The sequence below is a fragment of the Phragmites australis genome, chromosome 23 (assembly GCF_958298935.1).
Source record: "Phragmites australis chromosome 23, lpPhrAust1.1, whole genome shotgun sequence".
NCBI lineage: Eukaryota > Viridiplantae > Streptophyta > Magnoliopsida > Poales > Poaceae > Phragmites > Phragmites australis.
The window spans coordinates 18243483-18260452 of record NC_084943.1 but is presented as its reverse complement, the minus strand read 5'-3'; the positions used below and the strand labels follow the sequence as shown (position 1 = coordinate 18260452).

The 16970-nt window shown below is 48.3% G+C and overlaps 1 protein-coding gene across 2 annotated transcripts; it reads right to left on the bottom strand.

Annotated features, from left to right (window-relative positions):
• Positions 1-5045: 5045 nt before the first annotated feature.
• LOC133905724 (uncharacterized) lies at positions 5046-7325 on the bottom strand. Of its 2 annotated transcripts, XM_062347487.1 has the most exons (3): positions 6682-7323; positions 5328-5466; positions 5046-5250 (listed from the first exon to the last, which is right to left on the bottom strand). In XM_062347487.1, the coding sequence occupies exons 1-3, from the start codon at positions 7202-7204 to the stop codon at positions 5241-5243; spliced, it is 672 nt and encodes a 223-aa protein (XP_062203471.1). In that variant the 5' UTR covers positions 7205-7323; the 3' UTR covers positions 5046-5240. The 2 variants fall into 2 exon arrangements, with proteins under 2 accessions (XP_062203471.1, XP_062203470.1); XM_062347486.1 differs by having other exon boundaries at positions 5046-5466; positions 6682-7325.
• Positions 7326-16970: the final 9645 nt, after the last annotated feature.

Below are 16970 nucleotides of genomic sequence, written 5' to 3'. Positions count from 1 at the left end.
TTGTAAACATGTGAGGGGTACTTGGGATCCTCAAAGTCGGGCGGTTGCTCCACATATACCAATTCAGAAATTAGTCCATTAAGAAATACGCTCTTCACGTCCATTTGATATAGCTTGAAATCATGGTGAGTAGCATAGGCTAATAATATGCGAATTGACTCAAGCCTAGCTACGAGAGCATAAGTCTCACCAAAATCCAAACCTTCAATTTGAGTGAAACCTTGAGCAACCAACCGTGCCTTGTTCCTTGTTACTATCCCATTTTCATCTTGTTTGTTGCGGAAGACCCATTTTGTGCCAATCACATTTTGTTTTGGTCTTTCCACTAAGGACCAAACTTCATTCCTTTTGAAGTTGTTCAATTCTTCTTGCATGGCCATCACCCAATCCGGATCATCAAGGGCTTCTTCTACCTTCAAAGGCTCCAAAGAGGAAACAAAGGAGTAAAATTCACAAAAAATTGCAATTCTTGAGAGAGTAGTTACCCCCTTTTGTATATCATCAAGTATGTTGTCCACGGGGTGATCTCTTTGGATGCTTTGATGAACACGTGGGTGTGGTACTTGAGATTGATGTTGAATATCTCCCACTTCATCATCTAAAAAGTTATTTGAGTCTTCAAAGGCTTGATTTTGGTCTTGAGGTTGTTTATCGCCTTGATCTTGAATTGACATTGATGGTTCTACTTGCGTTGAAGAAGATGGTTGATCTTGATTATTTTGAGTTACTTGTAGATTTTGTGGCTCTAAAGGCTTGATTTCACCAATTGCCATCTTCTTGATTGCTTCGCTTGGTATTTCTTCATCACCTAGCACATTAGGATCAACTTGCTCCACTTGGGAGCCATTAGATTCATCAAATGTCACGTCTCTTGCAATTTCAATGCAATCGGTGGTTTTGTTGAAAACACGGTAGGCGTAGGCATTTGATCCATAACCAAGCATAAAGCCTTCATCTACTTTTGGAGCAAATTTAGAACTTTTTGCTTTCTTATTCAAAATAAAGCATTTGCTACCAAAAACTTTAAAGTAAGAAACATTTGGTTTGTTACCGGTTAGAAGCTCATATGCGGTCTTGTTCAATATCTTGTGTAGATACAACCGATTGATGGCATGGTATACGGTGTTGATTGCTTCCACCCAAAATTGATCCGATACCTTGTATTCATCAAGCATTATTCTTGCCGACTCAATTAGAGTCCAATTTTTCCTCTCGACCACTCCATTTTGTTGAGGGGAGTAAGGTGCCGAGAATTCATGCTTGATCCCTTCTTCATCAAGAAACTCTTCAACTTGTATATTCTTGAACTCGCTTCCATTGTCACTTCTCACCTTTTTGATCTTCACTTCAAACTCATTTTGGGCTCTTCTTACAAACTTCTTGAAAATAGCTTGTGTTTCTCTTTTACCATGCAAGAAGAATACCCAAGTGAAACGTGAAAAGTCATCAACAATAACTAAACCACATTTGTTACCTCCAATACTTATGTAGGCAATCGGCCCAAATAAGTCCATGTGGAGGAGCTCCAATGGTCATGTAGTTGTCATCACATTCTTGGTGGGATGAGGTGCTCCGACTTGTTTTCCCGCTTGACAAGCACTACAAATTCTATTTTTCTCAAAAAAACATTTGTTAGTCCTAGGATGTGTTCGCCTTTTTGAAGCTTAGACAAATTCGTCATGCCAACATGGGCTAGTCGGCGGTGCCAAAGCCAACCCATGCTAGACTTAGCCATCAAGCAAGTTTTAGGCTTCACTTCATCCATTGAAAAATCAACAAGATAAAGTTTACCCTTCAACTTACCGGTGAAAGCTATTGAGGCATCTTCCATTCTAGAGACGATCACACCCTCATTAGTAAAAAGACAATTATAACCTATCTCACATAATTGTGACATGGATAACAAATTATAATTAAGAGATTTGACTAACAAGACATTTGAAATAGAATGATCATTGGAGATGGCGATTTTACCTAAGCCTGTTACCTCTCCTTTTCCATTATCGCCAAAAATGATGTTTTCATGAGGTCCTCCATCTTCTTCAAAAGAAGAAAACATACTCTTTTCTCCGGTCATGTGATTTGTACATCCACTATCAATGACCCAACTTGATCCTCCGGAGGAGTATGCCTACAAAACAAAGTTATGCCTTTATTTTAGGTACCCAAATTTGTTTGGGTCCTTTAGCGTTAGTCACAAGCACCTTTGGTACCCACACATTCCTTTTGACTACTCTATCTCTTGTGCGGGGACCAATATAGAGAGCAACCACTTTACCACGGTGGTTTCTCTTGAGCATATACGAGGCATAGAATGAGCATTGAGGAGCATGAGCCTTTGGTTGTTTTGCTTGAACCGTGTGATCAACTTGCTTGCCTCTTTTGACAAACTTGAGGCATTCCACTCCATTAATTATCACACGACCATTTGGCTTGCTCCTGTATTGGTCAAATCCAAGACCTCTCTTTAGCTTGTTATCTTTGGCTTGGATGGTCTTGTAGAGTGGATCTTTTGATTTATAGGTTTTGATGCATCCATATTTGACCAAGGCATTTAGCCTCTCATTCTCCTTTTGTTACGCTTGCAAGGATTCAACATTAGTTGTATAAGCATTTATATCAATATTGAAACAACGAGAGCATCCATTGCTAGTAGATACACTAGATAGTAAGTTAGCTTCATTAGAGTTGGATGATCCACTCTTAAGGGTATCAATTTGTATTTCAAGAGTTTTACAATTTTTATCCAAGCAAGATAATTTCTCTTGAAGCAAAAAAATTTTACTCTTAAGGTCGGCTATTGAGGAATTTGCCAAATCACAATCATTTAACAATTTCTTAACTTTCTCCTTCTCTTTAGCAAAGAGCTCCTCGAGTTCAAGGTTTCTCTCCTTTTCAAGGATGAGCAAGTCCTCTTGTCTCTCGAGGGTCTCCTCATGACTATCTATTGTATCCATTAGCTCCTTTATTTTAGCCATGACATTTTTATTCAAACCTTTAAACAAGCTATCACAATCACTATCATATTCACTATTGCTATCTAGGGGCTTGGATTGAGATTTTACCTTGCGGCTTTTGGCCATGAAGCACTTGGGGGAGTCGTCATCATCATCACTCATTAAGAGTGATTTTCTTGGTGTTGACTCGTGGATGGCAATGGTGGCGACCCCTTCATCATCGGAGTCGGAGTCAGAATTTGAATCCCACTCTTCTCCAATGTGTGCTTGACCCGAGTATTTCTTCTTGTGGGTCTTGTATTTGTCCTTCTTGTATGGCTTGATTTTATTGTCTTCCTTGTCCTTTCCTTTCTTCTTGTTCGGACAATCGACTATAAAGTGACCAAGTTCGCCACATTCATAGCATGCCCTTCTTGATGTTCTCTTCTTGGGCATGTCTCTCTTGTATTTGGAGTAGCCTCCCTTTCTCATGAATTTCTTTAATCTTTTCACAAAGAAGGCCATCTCTTCATCTTCGGAGCTTTCCTCTTCACTTGTACTTGATTCTTGAGTTTGTTTGCTTTTGCTTGCCTTGAATGCAACCTCCTTATTTTTGGAGGTTGAGCTTTGTTTGGCATGAATCTTCACTTCATTTTCTTCTTCTTCCATGAGCTCATGAGCAAGTATCCTTCCAAGCACATCTCTTGGTGTAAGCCTTTTATAGTCTCTTCTCTCTCGGAGTGTCACCAAAGTGGGATTTCTAGGAGCAAAAGCTCTAAGCAATCTTTTCACCACTTTGTGATCATCAATGTCTTCACTCCCGAGCCCTCTTAACCTAATTTGCCCTCAAGTAGCACTATCTTGGATTCTCTCACGCTTGTTGTCCCTTCATGAGCAACTTGAAGAGTGTCCCAAATTTTCTTAGCCTCCTCGAGTCCATCCACTTTATTGAATTCCTCCGGACTCAAGGCAACTAAGTAATACACTTGTAGCTTGAGCATTGCAGTGCATATTTTGCTCTTCATTTGACGCAAAGATGGCCAAATGGGCCAATCGGGCCGGCCCGGCACGGCCCGAAATCGGCACGGCCCGATTGGCCCATTTACTGTTACGGGCCGTGCCGTGCTGGCTCGCATGCCGAGCCGTCGGCCCACGGCACGGCCCAACTGTCACCGTGCCGTGCCGGGCCGGCCCACGGCACGGTCGGCACGATGGGCCCGGCCGGCACGATGGGCCCGTTCGGCACGATGGGCCCGTTCGGCACGGTGGAGGCACGATAGGCCCGTTTGGCACGACGGGCCCGACCGGCACGGTAGAGGCACGACAGGCCAGGTCGGCACGAGAAGGCACGACGGGCCCGGCCGGCACGGTGGAGGCACGTTGGGCCCGTCAGCACTCAAAAAAATAGGAAAAAATCAAAAATAATAGCTAAAAAAATCCAAAAAATAATAAAAAATATGGAAAATAAATACATAACATCTTTATTGATTGGTTGCCTCGTTAAAAACCTTTCTACTAGAAGGAAAAAAGAGTACAACCAATGATTATGCTCCGAAAATTACATGGTTTCATTAGAAACCCCAGAATTTTGCTTGCAATTTTTAATATGCTTCCTCAAGTGTCCCGTTCCATGTGAAGATCTGGCACCTATTTCTATACTGCATATATTACACTTAGCAAATCTTACCTGTTCCCCGTTAATTTCTTTGAAGACCTTTTCAAAATGTTGCCACACTTGGGACCATGCACCTGAGTTCTCGGCGTCTTGATCCATGAATTGAAATATGGAATTAGTTTCCTGATGTGAAGTGAATACTGGCTACTTGGCTAGCAAATAGGAAAAGAGAGATGGGTGGGCAGGGTGGGCAATGAGAATACATGGAGTTTGAGATGGAGTAGATGGTATTTATAGGCCACGATGAGAGGAGAGGTAGGTGGGGGTGGGGCCGCGGGGGGTATTTTAAAAAAATAAACAAAAAACATGAATAAAAAAAACTTAGAAATAATAGGGGCACATGATTAATTCTAAAAATGAGCTTTATTGATAGGTTGCCTCATTAAAAACCTTTCTAGCAAAGGAAAAAAGAGTACAACCTAGCTCAAAAAATTTAAAATTACACGTTCTCATCAGCATCTAGATACAAATTTTGGAATGATTCTTCAAGCTCAGTATTTTCTGCAGTGTGTTGCATTCGTGCTTCAGCTTGTTCCCAATCCTTTACTATGGTGAGTATTTCAACCATCTCACTTGACAGATTTGTTCTTCTCTCTTCGATTATCCTTCCTGTAAGACTGAAGGCAGCCTCAGAAGAAACTGTAGATACAGGAACCGTTAACAAATCTCGCGCTAACAGTGAAAGGACTGGATAATTCGTCTTGTGCTCATGCCACCATTGCAGTATGTTGAAGTTTTCTTGTTCGTGGCTGATAACGTCACTGTCGATGAAGGTAGTTAGCTCCCCTCCGGATGTTGGAATTCCGGTGCCCGTAGACGATCGTGACGAAGAGTCTGAACTTCTTGATGAAGAACCTGCACCAAATATTTTCCCCCACGTTGTCGTCTTCTTACTTGTTGTGGGTGCTAGTGGAGGTCGTTGCAAGCGAACTCCGCCATACTTTGTTTCATATTTACTATAAACTTCGAATAACTTAGAACGAACATTAGTATAATAATTAGAATAATCATGGCCAAGAGCATCACCTAGAATTGCGAGAACTCTACAGAAAGCTGCAATTTTAGCTCTAGGATCTAAAATAAAGGCAAAAGCGTATAACAAAGGAATTTCTTTCCAATACTTTAAGAATTTAGATTTCATAGGAACTACACAATCTCTTAAAATATTGTCATTTTCATAGTTGTTTAAATGAGTAGCAATTTCAACAATATTATGCACTACTAAACAAGATGTTGGATAATAAACTCCTGATAAACTCACAGTTGAATCATAAAAAAATTCAAGAAACTCCAGTATCCTTTCAGCAACATACCAATGCGCTTCCGTAAGTAAAGTTTGACCCCCATGCTGATGGTAATGTGTATGAATAAACACACCAAATGTGCTCTTATATGGTATAATATTTTTAAGCATCAAGAAAGTAGAGTTCCATCTCACCGGCATGTCCAGAGCAAACTTACGTGGACGCACACCCATTGCAACACAATACTGTTTATATGCTGCAATTCGTTGGTTAGAGGAGTTCACAAAAGATATTGCAGTACGAAAATCTTCTAAGTATCGCGATAACCTCTTCAAACCGGATTTTACTATAAGATTGATAATATGACAAGCACAACGTTGATGTAACAAGAAAGATTCAGCATAAGTACTAAACAACGGAGTAAGAATATCCATTGCTCTAGAATTTGCACCGGCATTATCTAAAGTGATAGAAAATATTTTATTCGTGAGGCCAAAGTCTGCAACTACTTGAGATATTTTTTCAGCAATATTTTCACCGGTATGCGCGTTGTCAATCAAGCGAAAACCTATTATTCTCTTTTCTAATTCCCAATCATTATTAACAAAATGAGCAACCACACTAAGATAATCCTCTCTAGCCCTACCTGCCCATATGTCCGAGGTCAAAGCAACTAAAAATGTACATGTTTGCAACATTTCTTTAAGTTTGCTACGACACGTATTGTAGTATTTTACCATATCCCTACTAGTTGTCTGTCTAGAAACATGCGTGAACCTAGGATTATGAGCTTGCTTAATGTAATCTTCAAATGCAGCAGACTCACCGATATTGAGTGGTAGATCCGCTCTTGCAATGAAGCGACATAGCTCTTTTCGAGCATTGGCAGAGTCGTACTCCCAATGATGAACAGAGCCGTCGGGGTTGTACTGCAACACCGTCTGCTTCATGGCTGCTCCACTCTTTCGCTTGCAACTTATGGCGTGCCTCTTCAAGTGCCCCGTTCCACCCGAGGGCTTTGCAGATAATTCATTTTTACAAATATAACACTTAGCATACCTGACACTTACCCCATCTTCCTCTTTGTAGATCCTTTCAAAGTCTTGCCAAACTTCGGAAGTACCGGCTCTTGATCTTTTAGACCCGCTGCTTGCTAATGTGTGCGCACTTGTAGAGCCTGACGATGGCACTCCTGCTGCATCACCTGGATCTGGATGTGAACCAACCGGAGGTTCACCGTCGGGTCCATCATCACCTGCAGCACTAGTATCAAAGGGGCCGTAGTCCCCTGTGAGTCCTTGGAGAAAAAAATCATGATCTATGGATGTATCATGATCACCGGCATCCATGATCAATGTCGAATGACACTACAAAAATTGCAAATATTCAGAGTTAGAAATAATCAAATAATAAAACTAATAATAAAATAAGACTCAACAACGATGCAAAAAAATCACCAAGATTTCTTCAACTTCAAGATAGCAAATCAGCAAGATGACGATTTTGGAATTGCTCGGATTTTTTTGCAACAATTCAAACTAATTTTGCCAAATTATTGCTAATTCTCACAAACTTTGAGACAAGAATGAGAGGAGGAAACAAGAGAGAAAATGGTGTTGCTGGTGTGGAATGGAAGGGCAAGGTGCTCCTCTATTTATAGGTGAAAAATGGTGATTTTTGCAATTTTTTTCGAATTTTTTGGAGCTCAAACGGTCACAAAACGGCTATAAAATTTAAAAATATCGGGTTAACGGGTTAAACGGGCCGTTCCCGGCCCGTTTAACCCGTTAACCCGCGTGCCCCCGCCGGCCCATCGTGCCCCACGTGCCGGCCGGGCCGTGCCCCCCGCGGTGGGCCGTGCCGTGCCGTGCCGGCCCGGCCGTGCCGTGGGCCGCCGCGTGCCGAGCTGGCACGGTGGGCCGTGCCGTGCCGGGCCGGCCGTGCCGTGATGGGCCGCCGCGTGCCGTGATGGGCCGCCGCGTGCCGTGCCGGCCCGGCCCGGCCGTGCCTCCTGGGCCACCCGTGCCTGAGCCGGGTCGTGCCCGTGCCGGCCCGCCGTGCCGCGCGCTCGGCCCAGGCACGGCCCGTGGCCTCGTACCGTGCCTGGGCCGTGCCTACAGTTCCGTGCCTCGGGCCGGCCCAGTAAGCACGGCCCATTTGGCCATCTTTAATTTGACGTGGGCTCTTGATCTTCATCCGGCAAGTCAAAGCCTGTGCAAACAATCTTCCAAATACTTGGATGAAGAGAGATTAAATGCATTTTCATTTTGTACCTCCAGGCGGCATAATGTGTACCATCGAAGAATGGTGCACGCCTGGAAGGCACGGAGATATAGTTACTCGAAGAATTTAAACGATCATAATTGAAAGGAACTTCACTTCCCTTTCCCTTACCATTACCATCATCATTCTTCGACGGATTATCTTTTAAACCCCTTGGGTTTCTGGATGTCGACATAATGATTTCCTCCAAGCGGTGAAGCCTTGTAGGAGGTTAGGCTCTGATACCAATTGAATGTACTTAAAAGTGCCTAGAGGGGGGTGAATAGGCTTTTCTGAAAATTAAAACTAATCAGTGGATTAAACAGATGCCGGATACTCCGGTGAAGGTCGTATACTTTGGTCTGTCCGGAGTATCCGGTCTAGTCTGGAGTCTCCAGTCTATACAGGAGCTCGAGAACAACTAAGAATTAATGGGAACAGCTAGAGTCTAAAAGGTGATACTAAATCTACTTAACAGCACAGAGCTTAAACAACAATAGACACTAGCAAGATGATCACTAAGACTAATTGTATGGGAAGAATCCCAAAGCTACACAGTTAAATTAAATTGCACAAATGAAGAGACAAGGGATTATCTCGGAGTTCAGCCACCTCACAAAGAAGTGCCTACATCTCCGTTGAGGAGCTCACAAAGAGCCGGGTCTTCTCCAACCCTATCCTCTTCTAGCGACCACAAAGATCAAGCTAGAATTTCCTTACTCAAGTTGATGTCGATTACAAACTTCCCGTGGTACTCCACAAAGATTGGGTGCTCTACGAGCGACACCTTGCCGTCTAGGAGCACAAGGCTCCAAGAGAAATGATCACAGCGAATGCTTGATGATGAACTCAATGCTCAAGTGTCTCAACTTCACTCCAAACACAATCTCACTAAATTGGCGCAAAACTAAGCACTAGAGATGTTTGGAGGGCTTTTAAATGCTTTTGGAAGGCTTTGTGAATGTGGAGCTCAGCAGCAACAACAAGCCATTAATGCTTGGGGGTGTGGGAGTATATATAGCTCACTCTCAAAAACTAGCTGTTACTGTTCTGACACACCTACCACGGAGTATCCGGTGAACACCGGAGTCTCCGGCCTAAAATCCAAAATGGTGTCAGAACGGTCACAGAACTGTTTCAGAACTAGCCGTTACGGTTCTGTTAAGTTGCTGGAGTCTCCGGTGAACATCGAAGTCTTCGGCCCTGACTTGGCTACCACATAGACATGGTCCAGAGACTTGCTGGACCCTCCGGCTTCTCCAGGTACCAGAGTATCCGGTGAACACTGGAGACTCTGGTCTCCTTTTTTTAAAAAAGAATAAATACTAACCGAGCGACCCTTGGTGGAGTCTCCCTCGGAGACTTCGGCAAAAACATTTTTTCCTACCGGAGTATCCGGTGAACACCGGAGAATCCGGCCTTTTTCCAACAAAAATAAATGCTTAACCGAGCGACCTCTGGCGGAGTCTCCCTCGGAGACTCCGGCCTAAAAACTCACCAATTACCCGAGTGTCCGGTGAACACCGGATACTCCGGACAAATAAAAATTCGGAGCCGAGCCTCTTCTGGCGGAGTCTATCTTGGAGACTCCGGCCTAAATACTGAGGACCGGAGTATCCGATGAACACCGAAGACTCCGGGCCCAGTAAACTTCTGTCTATCTTCTCGGTGTCCATGGGTGAAATAGTCTCTCAACTTATTGGTTCTAAAGGTTATCTTGAGCATTGAGACACCATGATAGCAAACAAATGCAACCCTCTTAATAGTACGGCTACCCTAGACTCAATTTCAAAAATAGAAAAATTTAAATCCTATTGAGTACTACTCATTGCTTCTCTTTTCTTTTCGAGGGGCGTCAACCGTCGTAAGTCTTCACAATTGAGACTAAGACCTGTTCATTACTTCGATAAACATATTAGTTCCTTAATCGTTTTGTCATCAATAAGCCAAAACCCACTTAGGGGGCCTAGATGCACTTTCACATGCGAGATTGCCAAATTATTGTTAAAGTCTTCTCGAGTTTCTCCCTGACTGGCTCAAAAAGCAAGATGAAACACTAGGATAATAATGGCATGTTCAAATTGGGTACTTGTTAGGTATAACTTAGCTTTAACTTTATCTCATAAGACCAAGAATATTAGAGGTTCTATCATGTTAGAAAGATAAGCAGCAGTTCAAATGTTTCTTCTTCCTAGACATGAACATAATTGCGTGAGAAGCCTTGAGAGAGGTGACTACCTGACGATAACAGTCTGATTAAGCTGATCAACCTTACAGTCCAATATCTTGCATGCTATTGCTTTCACAATCCAACATTCCACCTCATCATCATTGATCTAATGAATGAAGCGTTATAAAAGTCAATAAAAAGTTTCAGCACGTGAACAACAACAAGGTCAATAGAAGTCATCGATCGAATGAATGCGACATTGTGGGTAGATCCTAATAGTTGTATTGCCTCTACCTTGATATTCTTTATCTCTTGATCCATTGTAACCCGGTTGTCAATATGCAAATGTCAACATAAAATGAATGCGACATGCTTAGTGATAATGAGGTCACTAGTAGAAGTCGAGCGGTAGAATGTGTTTCGTTCCCGAGCTTTAGGGCTTAACAATGTTTTACCAAAATAATCATGTGATTATGATGAGTCGTAAGAATGAGGCGGGATGTGGGCAGTTGTCGGTGGATGAACACTGCAAGCGGGGATCCTGAGGGACCCCCTTTGAGATTCGGCCGGGGGGCTGATTTTGGATCTACCTCGTACGTGGGATTAATGCGAATGTATGAGATCTAGGCGGGACGGATGATCATCGGCTAGTAGGAATAAATGCACAAGGGATTTAGACAGGTTCGGGCCGCATGGAGGCGTAATACCCTACTCTTGTGTGTCTGGTGTGCTATTAATGCTCTTGGAATGCCTTTCTCTGGATCTCTGTGTTACAAGGTTTTTTGGTCTATCTATCAAGTCTCGAGCTTCGGTCTTCAAGTGCCGGTCTCTCTGAACTTGCTGAACTTCTAACTTTAGCCTCAACCTAGCTTCAACTTAGCTTCCATCCTCTTTTCTACGAAGTGCTCCCCCCCTTTTATCCTATCGGGGGAGGCTCGGCGTACCCAGATCGGGGGCACAAGTTCTCGTAAACTATAAACGGAAAACAACTATTATGGGTCTACAGTTTGATGTTACAGGGGTTGAAAATGCGCCCTTCGGTCGGTCCTGTCGGTCATTACGCCCCAACTTTAGCAGGTGCAGGGGGGCCCACCGACCAGCCGCTGATATCCCCGCATGCTCGTCCGGTCAGAGTAGATCTGACACGGTCTAACGCAGCAGGGTGACAGGCGATACGTCTCGAGCCCATCGACGATATCCTCAAGCCGTCTTCCTTTATGGGGCCCGCAGGGTGACGTGCGATGGGACCCGTCGCATTAATTGTCCCCACGCCTTCCTGCCAAGCGGTGGCAGGGACTGACATACTCGGTACGACAGGCGTGGGGGGGAGTGGTTGGATGTGACTGGCCATGCTCCCTTTTAAATGCAGCATCGAGCTTCCCACTGATTGAAGAAATCTTTGCGGGCCTTGCAGTTTTTGTGCCCATGCTCTTAGTATAGTCCAAGGAGGACCGAAAGGGCGCGTGCCCTTCCGACTTTCGAGGAAAGTGATGATGAAGCGGGAGGCGCGCCTGGCAACCGCGTGGATCAAAGGAGATACGCCTCGCATATTGCACCGAGGAATGAGGCATTTGAACTCCCTACGATAGAAAAAGGGAAGGGGCAACGAACCGTTACCCCCTCATTCGCCATTCTTGCGGTTGCCATTTCATGCCTTCGTCTTTCTTGCGCACTGGGAGCCTTCTCTCCAGCCCTCAGCCGTTGGTCGCGCTCTTTTGGCATTTCTTCATCCTTCGAGCGGCCGGGAAGAAGAAGGGGTTGGACGAGGCAGAGGTCGTGGGTTGCTGCAACTTCCGCCTGCAGGTGGGATTCGGCGACGCCTACATTCTGTAGGTGTTGCGTGGCAAGTGGGACGACTGGTGCCGGGACTGGGTCTACGTTGACGTTAGCCCCCACGACCGCCTCTCACTGCCCCGATCACCGGCGGAGCCCAACAAACCGGTCTGGGAGGCCGCCCTCGTGGAGGATGCTCGCCTCCGCCTGGTGCTGAACCATATTGAAGACCTGCGTCGGGCGGGGCTTACCTCGCTCATGGTGGTCGCCGACTTCCTGGACCACCGGCTGGCCCCCCTGAGGGAACGCACCCGCTTTGCTTGGATGTACACCGGGCCTCATGACCTGACGAGGACCTGCATAGGCGAGGACGGGGACCTCGATGAGGGGGCCCTAGTTGAAGACCTTGCTTGGGCGGTCCTGCCACGTGAGGAACTGGCGCTTTGCGCAGACCCAGCCCTGGCGGCTCTGCAAGAGTCGATGCCGGCCTTTGACGCCCAGGGGCCGGTTGACCGCCCGGGGCGCCGAGACCCCGGGACTCTGCACATCCCCGAGGTGGACGATAATGGAGGGCGGGCCTCAGCCACTGACGACAGCAGGCTGCCGACCCAGGGCGAGAAGGGGAAGCGTCCCCGGGTGTTTATACCCCAACCGTCCTCGTGCTCTTCGTCACCATCACCTTCGCGATCTCCGTGCCGAGGACCACGGCCGACGGCAGGTGGTGCGACGGTTGGCGGTCGAACTGGCCAGTCTTCGGGAGCAGGTTCCGGGGCGGAGGCTGGCTCCAACTCACAGCGGCCCTGGGGCTAGAGCCCGCCCCCGAAGAGGAGCAGGCCGGAGCCCAGGCCACAGGCCCCAGAGTTCCAGATCCCGCAGTCCCGATGGTGGTACCGCGGGCCCAAAACCACATAAGCTCCCTTTTCTTTCTCGAGCTCGTTTTGCCCATATCTTGGCTGGGGGTTAACCTATTTTTGTTCCAGGCCTCCCAAGGACTCTGTAGGAGGTCAGACGTCCCCAAAGCAGCCGAGGCCTTCCCCTGTCCCTGAGCCAAGAGCCCCGGTCGGCTCTGAGTTGAGAGCCCCAGCCGGTCCTACCCCGAGCCCTCCGACTGGGGACGAGCAACCGGCTGCAGGGGAGGTTGTCGCGACAAGGGTGGCATCGGCGCGGCCGCTATCGGGGTCCCCGAGCGCCTCTATTGAGAGGGCTCACAGGGGACCCAGCCCTCGGCCATCCCCTGGCCAGGCCCCGGAACCCCTCCCCGAGGTGCTGGGAAGTGCCCGGGAGGTCATCAGGCGGCTCGAGGTGGCCGTTGCGACGGAGCGGGCCGAGCTCAAGAAAGAGCGCACAGCCCTAGTCGACGAAAGGGGACGGCTGGAGGAGGTCCGCAAGTTGCTGGAGACCCACGTGGCCACGGCTCGCTCAGCCTATGAAAGGTCCATGCAGGAGCTGGTCGTGGAGCGGGAGGCATCGGAGGAGGCACGCGATGAGGCCGTCGCCGTGCAGGAGAAAGCCGACTGCCTGGGACGGCTCGCGGCGGAGTGCGACCAAGCATCGAGGAGGCATGCCAGCGAGCTGGCCGCTCGCAAGGAGCAACTTGCCCGGCGCGAGTAGCAGGTTGCCACACGGGAGGGGCGGTCGTCAAGTGGGAGGAAACCGTGCAGTCTGCAGAGGCGGACCTCTGCCGCCAAGCCGATGACCTCGAGTGCGGACGTGCCGACGTTCTCCGTCAGGAGGAGCAGGTTGCACTGCGTGAGACAGATGCCGATTTGGCGTCGTCAGTGCTTGCCGCCCGGGAGGAGCATGTCACCAACCAGGAGGCCAACCTAACTGCCCGAGAACAGGCTATCGAGGCCCGGGTCGAGCAACTGGAGCAGTCCCGGATCGAGGTGGCTGCCCAACGCCAGGAGGTACGGGCCACGAAGGACGTCCCTGCCAGCACCGCTGACAGCAGCAGTCTTGAAGCTCGGCTGAAGAAAGCCGAGGAGGAGATTGATGATGTCCACGAAGAGCGGACGAATATGAAGGCGATGATGCAGGATATCCTTCGGCGGGCGTGGGACTCCGTGGGGGCAGCCAGGCTCGGGCGTGTGTCTTGTGTTCCCAGTGGCTGGAAACAGAAACACTAGGCCATCTCGCCCTTGGGTTCTCAGAGATCGCCCGGCACCTTGAGGGCCTCCCTGTCGCTCTCCAGGAGCTGGCAACCCGGGAGGGGCGTGCGCTGGCCCAAGGTGTGGCCGAGCACATTCTTGCCTGCTATTGCAGCCGAGAACCCGCCTTCCCGCTGGAGCCAGCTCGGCAGGGAGTGGTTGAAGCAGAGGAGGCCGCCGCCCGGGCAGCCGTTTGCGACGTCGCCACCGAGGTGGCAGAATTCTTAGCCTGTAAAAAGTTAGGGTTTTTGTTTTTCTGAAAGTTGTAAATATGGGAGTGATTCCCTTCTGAATGGTTCCTTTCAATATAACAGAAAGCATCCTTGGAATCGAACTCCATTTTGTGCTTATTTTTCCTTGATGTTGTTTGTTCTGATGCCTCGGGAAGCACTGGCCAGACCGAGCACCGACAGTTTATCCTTGGGAACAAGGTTGTCCCGGCCACTCATGTTCGAGCAGCGAGACCACCCGAGCGTCTAGCCCCCGAGCCCTCGCGTGGGATCTGGTGCCGAGGGCGCACAGCCCCCGGGCACTTGCAAGTACGCGGTTGCTGAGTCAAAAAGACACAGACGGACATAAATTTCTTTGCTCAGGAGACGAGTCCACCTGGCATGGTACACGCCACAACCAGTGAACGCTTTTCGCACTGCAACCTCTCAAACAAATAGACCGGAGACGCGCGTAAGTGGAAATGCAACCAAGAGTCCCCACAGTTCGGTGGTGTCCAGGGTAGGACTAACCAGGCCGAGCACCGACAGCCCGCCCTCGGGGTCTAGGCGGTCCCGACCACTCATGTTCGAGCAGTAGAACCACCCGAGAACCCCAGAGGCTCGGTAGTGCTCGGGGTACTTCCATGCCGGTCGGGTACCACAGCCACCATAAAGGACCTAGGTCAGCCATCGCCGCCTATGCGATACACTGACTACTGTTTGTCTTTGTCGTTCTGGAAAAGCGAACACGAGGGCGGGGTTTTGCGCGCAAGGAGACTGCCTCGCCGAACATATTAGCATACGAGGGTCCTGAGGATAACTCGGGAACAATAGTTTATTGCGTATGTATGAAAGGAAATTCATATGACTTTAGTGACTCACCGAGTAGGTTGTCAGCCTTCCGGCCGACCAGGCTAGGAAAGGGTAGATGCCCTGTGCTCGGGGCACCTGGGAACATGGATTCCCTTGTGCAGAGCGTTTAAGCCCCCCAGGACATCCTTTTCGCACCCAAGCACTGCAAACCCAGTAATGGAACCAGGGGCTAGGTGGTCCCAACCACTCAATTCGAGCGGTAGGATTACCCGAGGACCCTAGAGGCTCGGCAGCGCCTTGGGCACTGAGGCCTTTGTGCTCGGGCTGCTTGGTTCTCGAGCATTTACCTGTCAACTTAAAATAGGCAAAGATTCTTTGCTTGGTGCGCTCTGTTAGTGCGGTACTCATTATAGCATGCTCTCATTTTTGACCCGATACCTCTCGAATGCCCGGACCGACGAAGTGTACAGACAGAGACATGACCATAAGGTCCAATGGTTCGGTGGTGCCTGGGGTAGGACTGACCAGGCCGAGCACCGACAGCCCACCCCTGGGGTCTAGGCGGTCCCGACTACTCATGTTCGAGCGGTAGGATTACCCGAGAACTCCAGAGGCTCGGTAGTGCTCGGGGTACTGCCATGCAGTTGGGCACCACAACCTACCACAACAGACTTAGGTCAGCAATCACTGCCCGGGCCGCATACCGACCGGGATCCATTTTTATCAGCGAGGAAATGAGAGAGAGCGTGTTTTCCTCGCACGAGTCGAGCATCTCACCAAGCAGATTAAACATATGGATTCCAGAGGAAAAACTCGGAACAAGAGTAATATGGGAGTATATTAATGATTTATACAGAAGTGATGAAAATAAATGGCAAGTGCTAACTTACGTGGTTGGTGGCAGCACCCGGCCAACTTGGGCAGGGGGGAAGGCCCCTGACCTAGTTGGCCCGAGCACAAACACGCCCGCCTATGGATAAAATTTGTGTAGATGCTCGATGTTCCACGCGTTTGGGAGAGGCTGCCCGTCCTCTGTGGCCAGCCGAAACGAGCCTTGCCGCGGGGCATTGGTCACGATGAAGGGGCCTTCCCACATAGGGGAGAGTTTATTCTTTCCTTCGCGTGTCTGGGCACGTCGGAGAACTAGATCCCCAACTTCGAGTGACCGGGCCCAGACGTGGCGCTGATGGTAACGCCTCAGGCTCTGCTGATATCTGGCGGCTCGGACGGCGGCTCATCGCCGACGCTCCTCCAAGTGCTCGACGTCATCGCGTCTTCATTGTTCCTGTTCGCCCTCTGAGTATGCATTCACCCGAGGCGAGCTGAGCGTGAGCTCGGAGGGGAGGACCGCCTCGGCACCGAAGACGAGGAAAAAAGGCGTTTCCCCGGTGACCCAGCTTGGCGTGGTCCGGTTGGCCCACAACACAGCGGGTAGCTCATCGATCCACCCTTTCCCATGCTTTGCCAGCACATCGTAGGTCCGGGTTTTGAGCCCCTTCAGTATCTCGGCATTTGCGCGCTCGACTTGTCCAATGCTACGGGGATGAGCAATAGAGGCGAAGCAAAGCTTCATCCCGAGGTCCTCGTAGTATTCCCCGAATAGGTGTAACACCCTAATTTTTCTAATTCTAAAATTTTCTCAATATTTGTTAAAGTTCAAATGAGTTTAAATATTTTATTTAAAAAGAGAGAAAACCCTATTTTATATGAAAGAAGAAGAAAATGACATAGGATATAAGTG

Coding starts and splice junctions, on each gene's coding strand:
- LOC133905724 (XM_062347486.1), bottom strand. CDS start 7,204: ATGGATGCCGGTGATCATGATACATCCATAGATCATGATTTTTTTCTC. Junction 5,467..6,681: donor GGATCTACCACTCAATATCG/GTGAGTCTGCTG, acceptor TATTTGGTGCAG/GTTCTTCATCAAGAAGTTCA.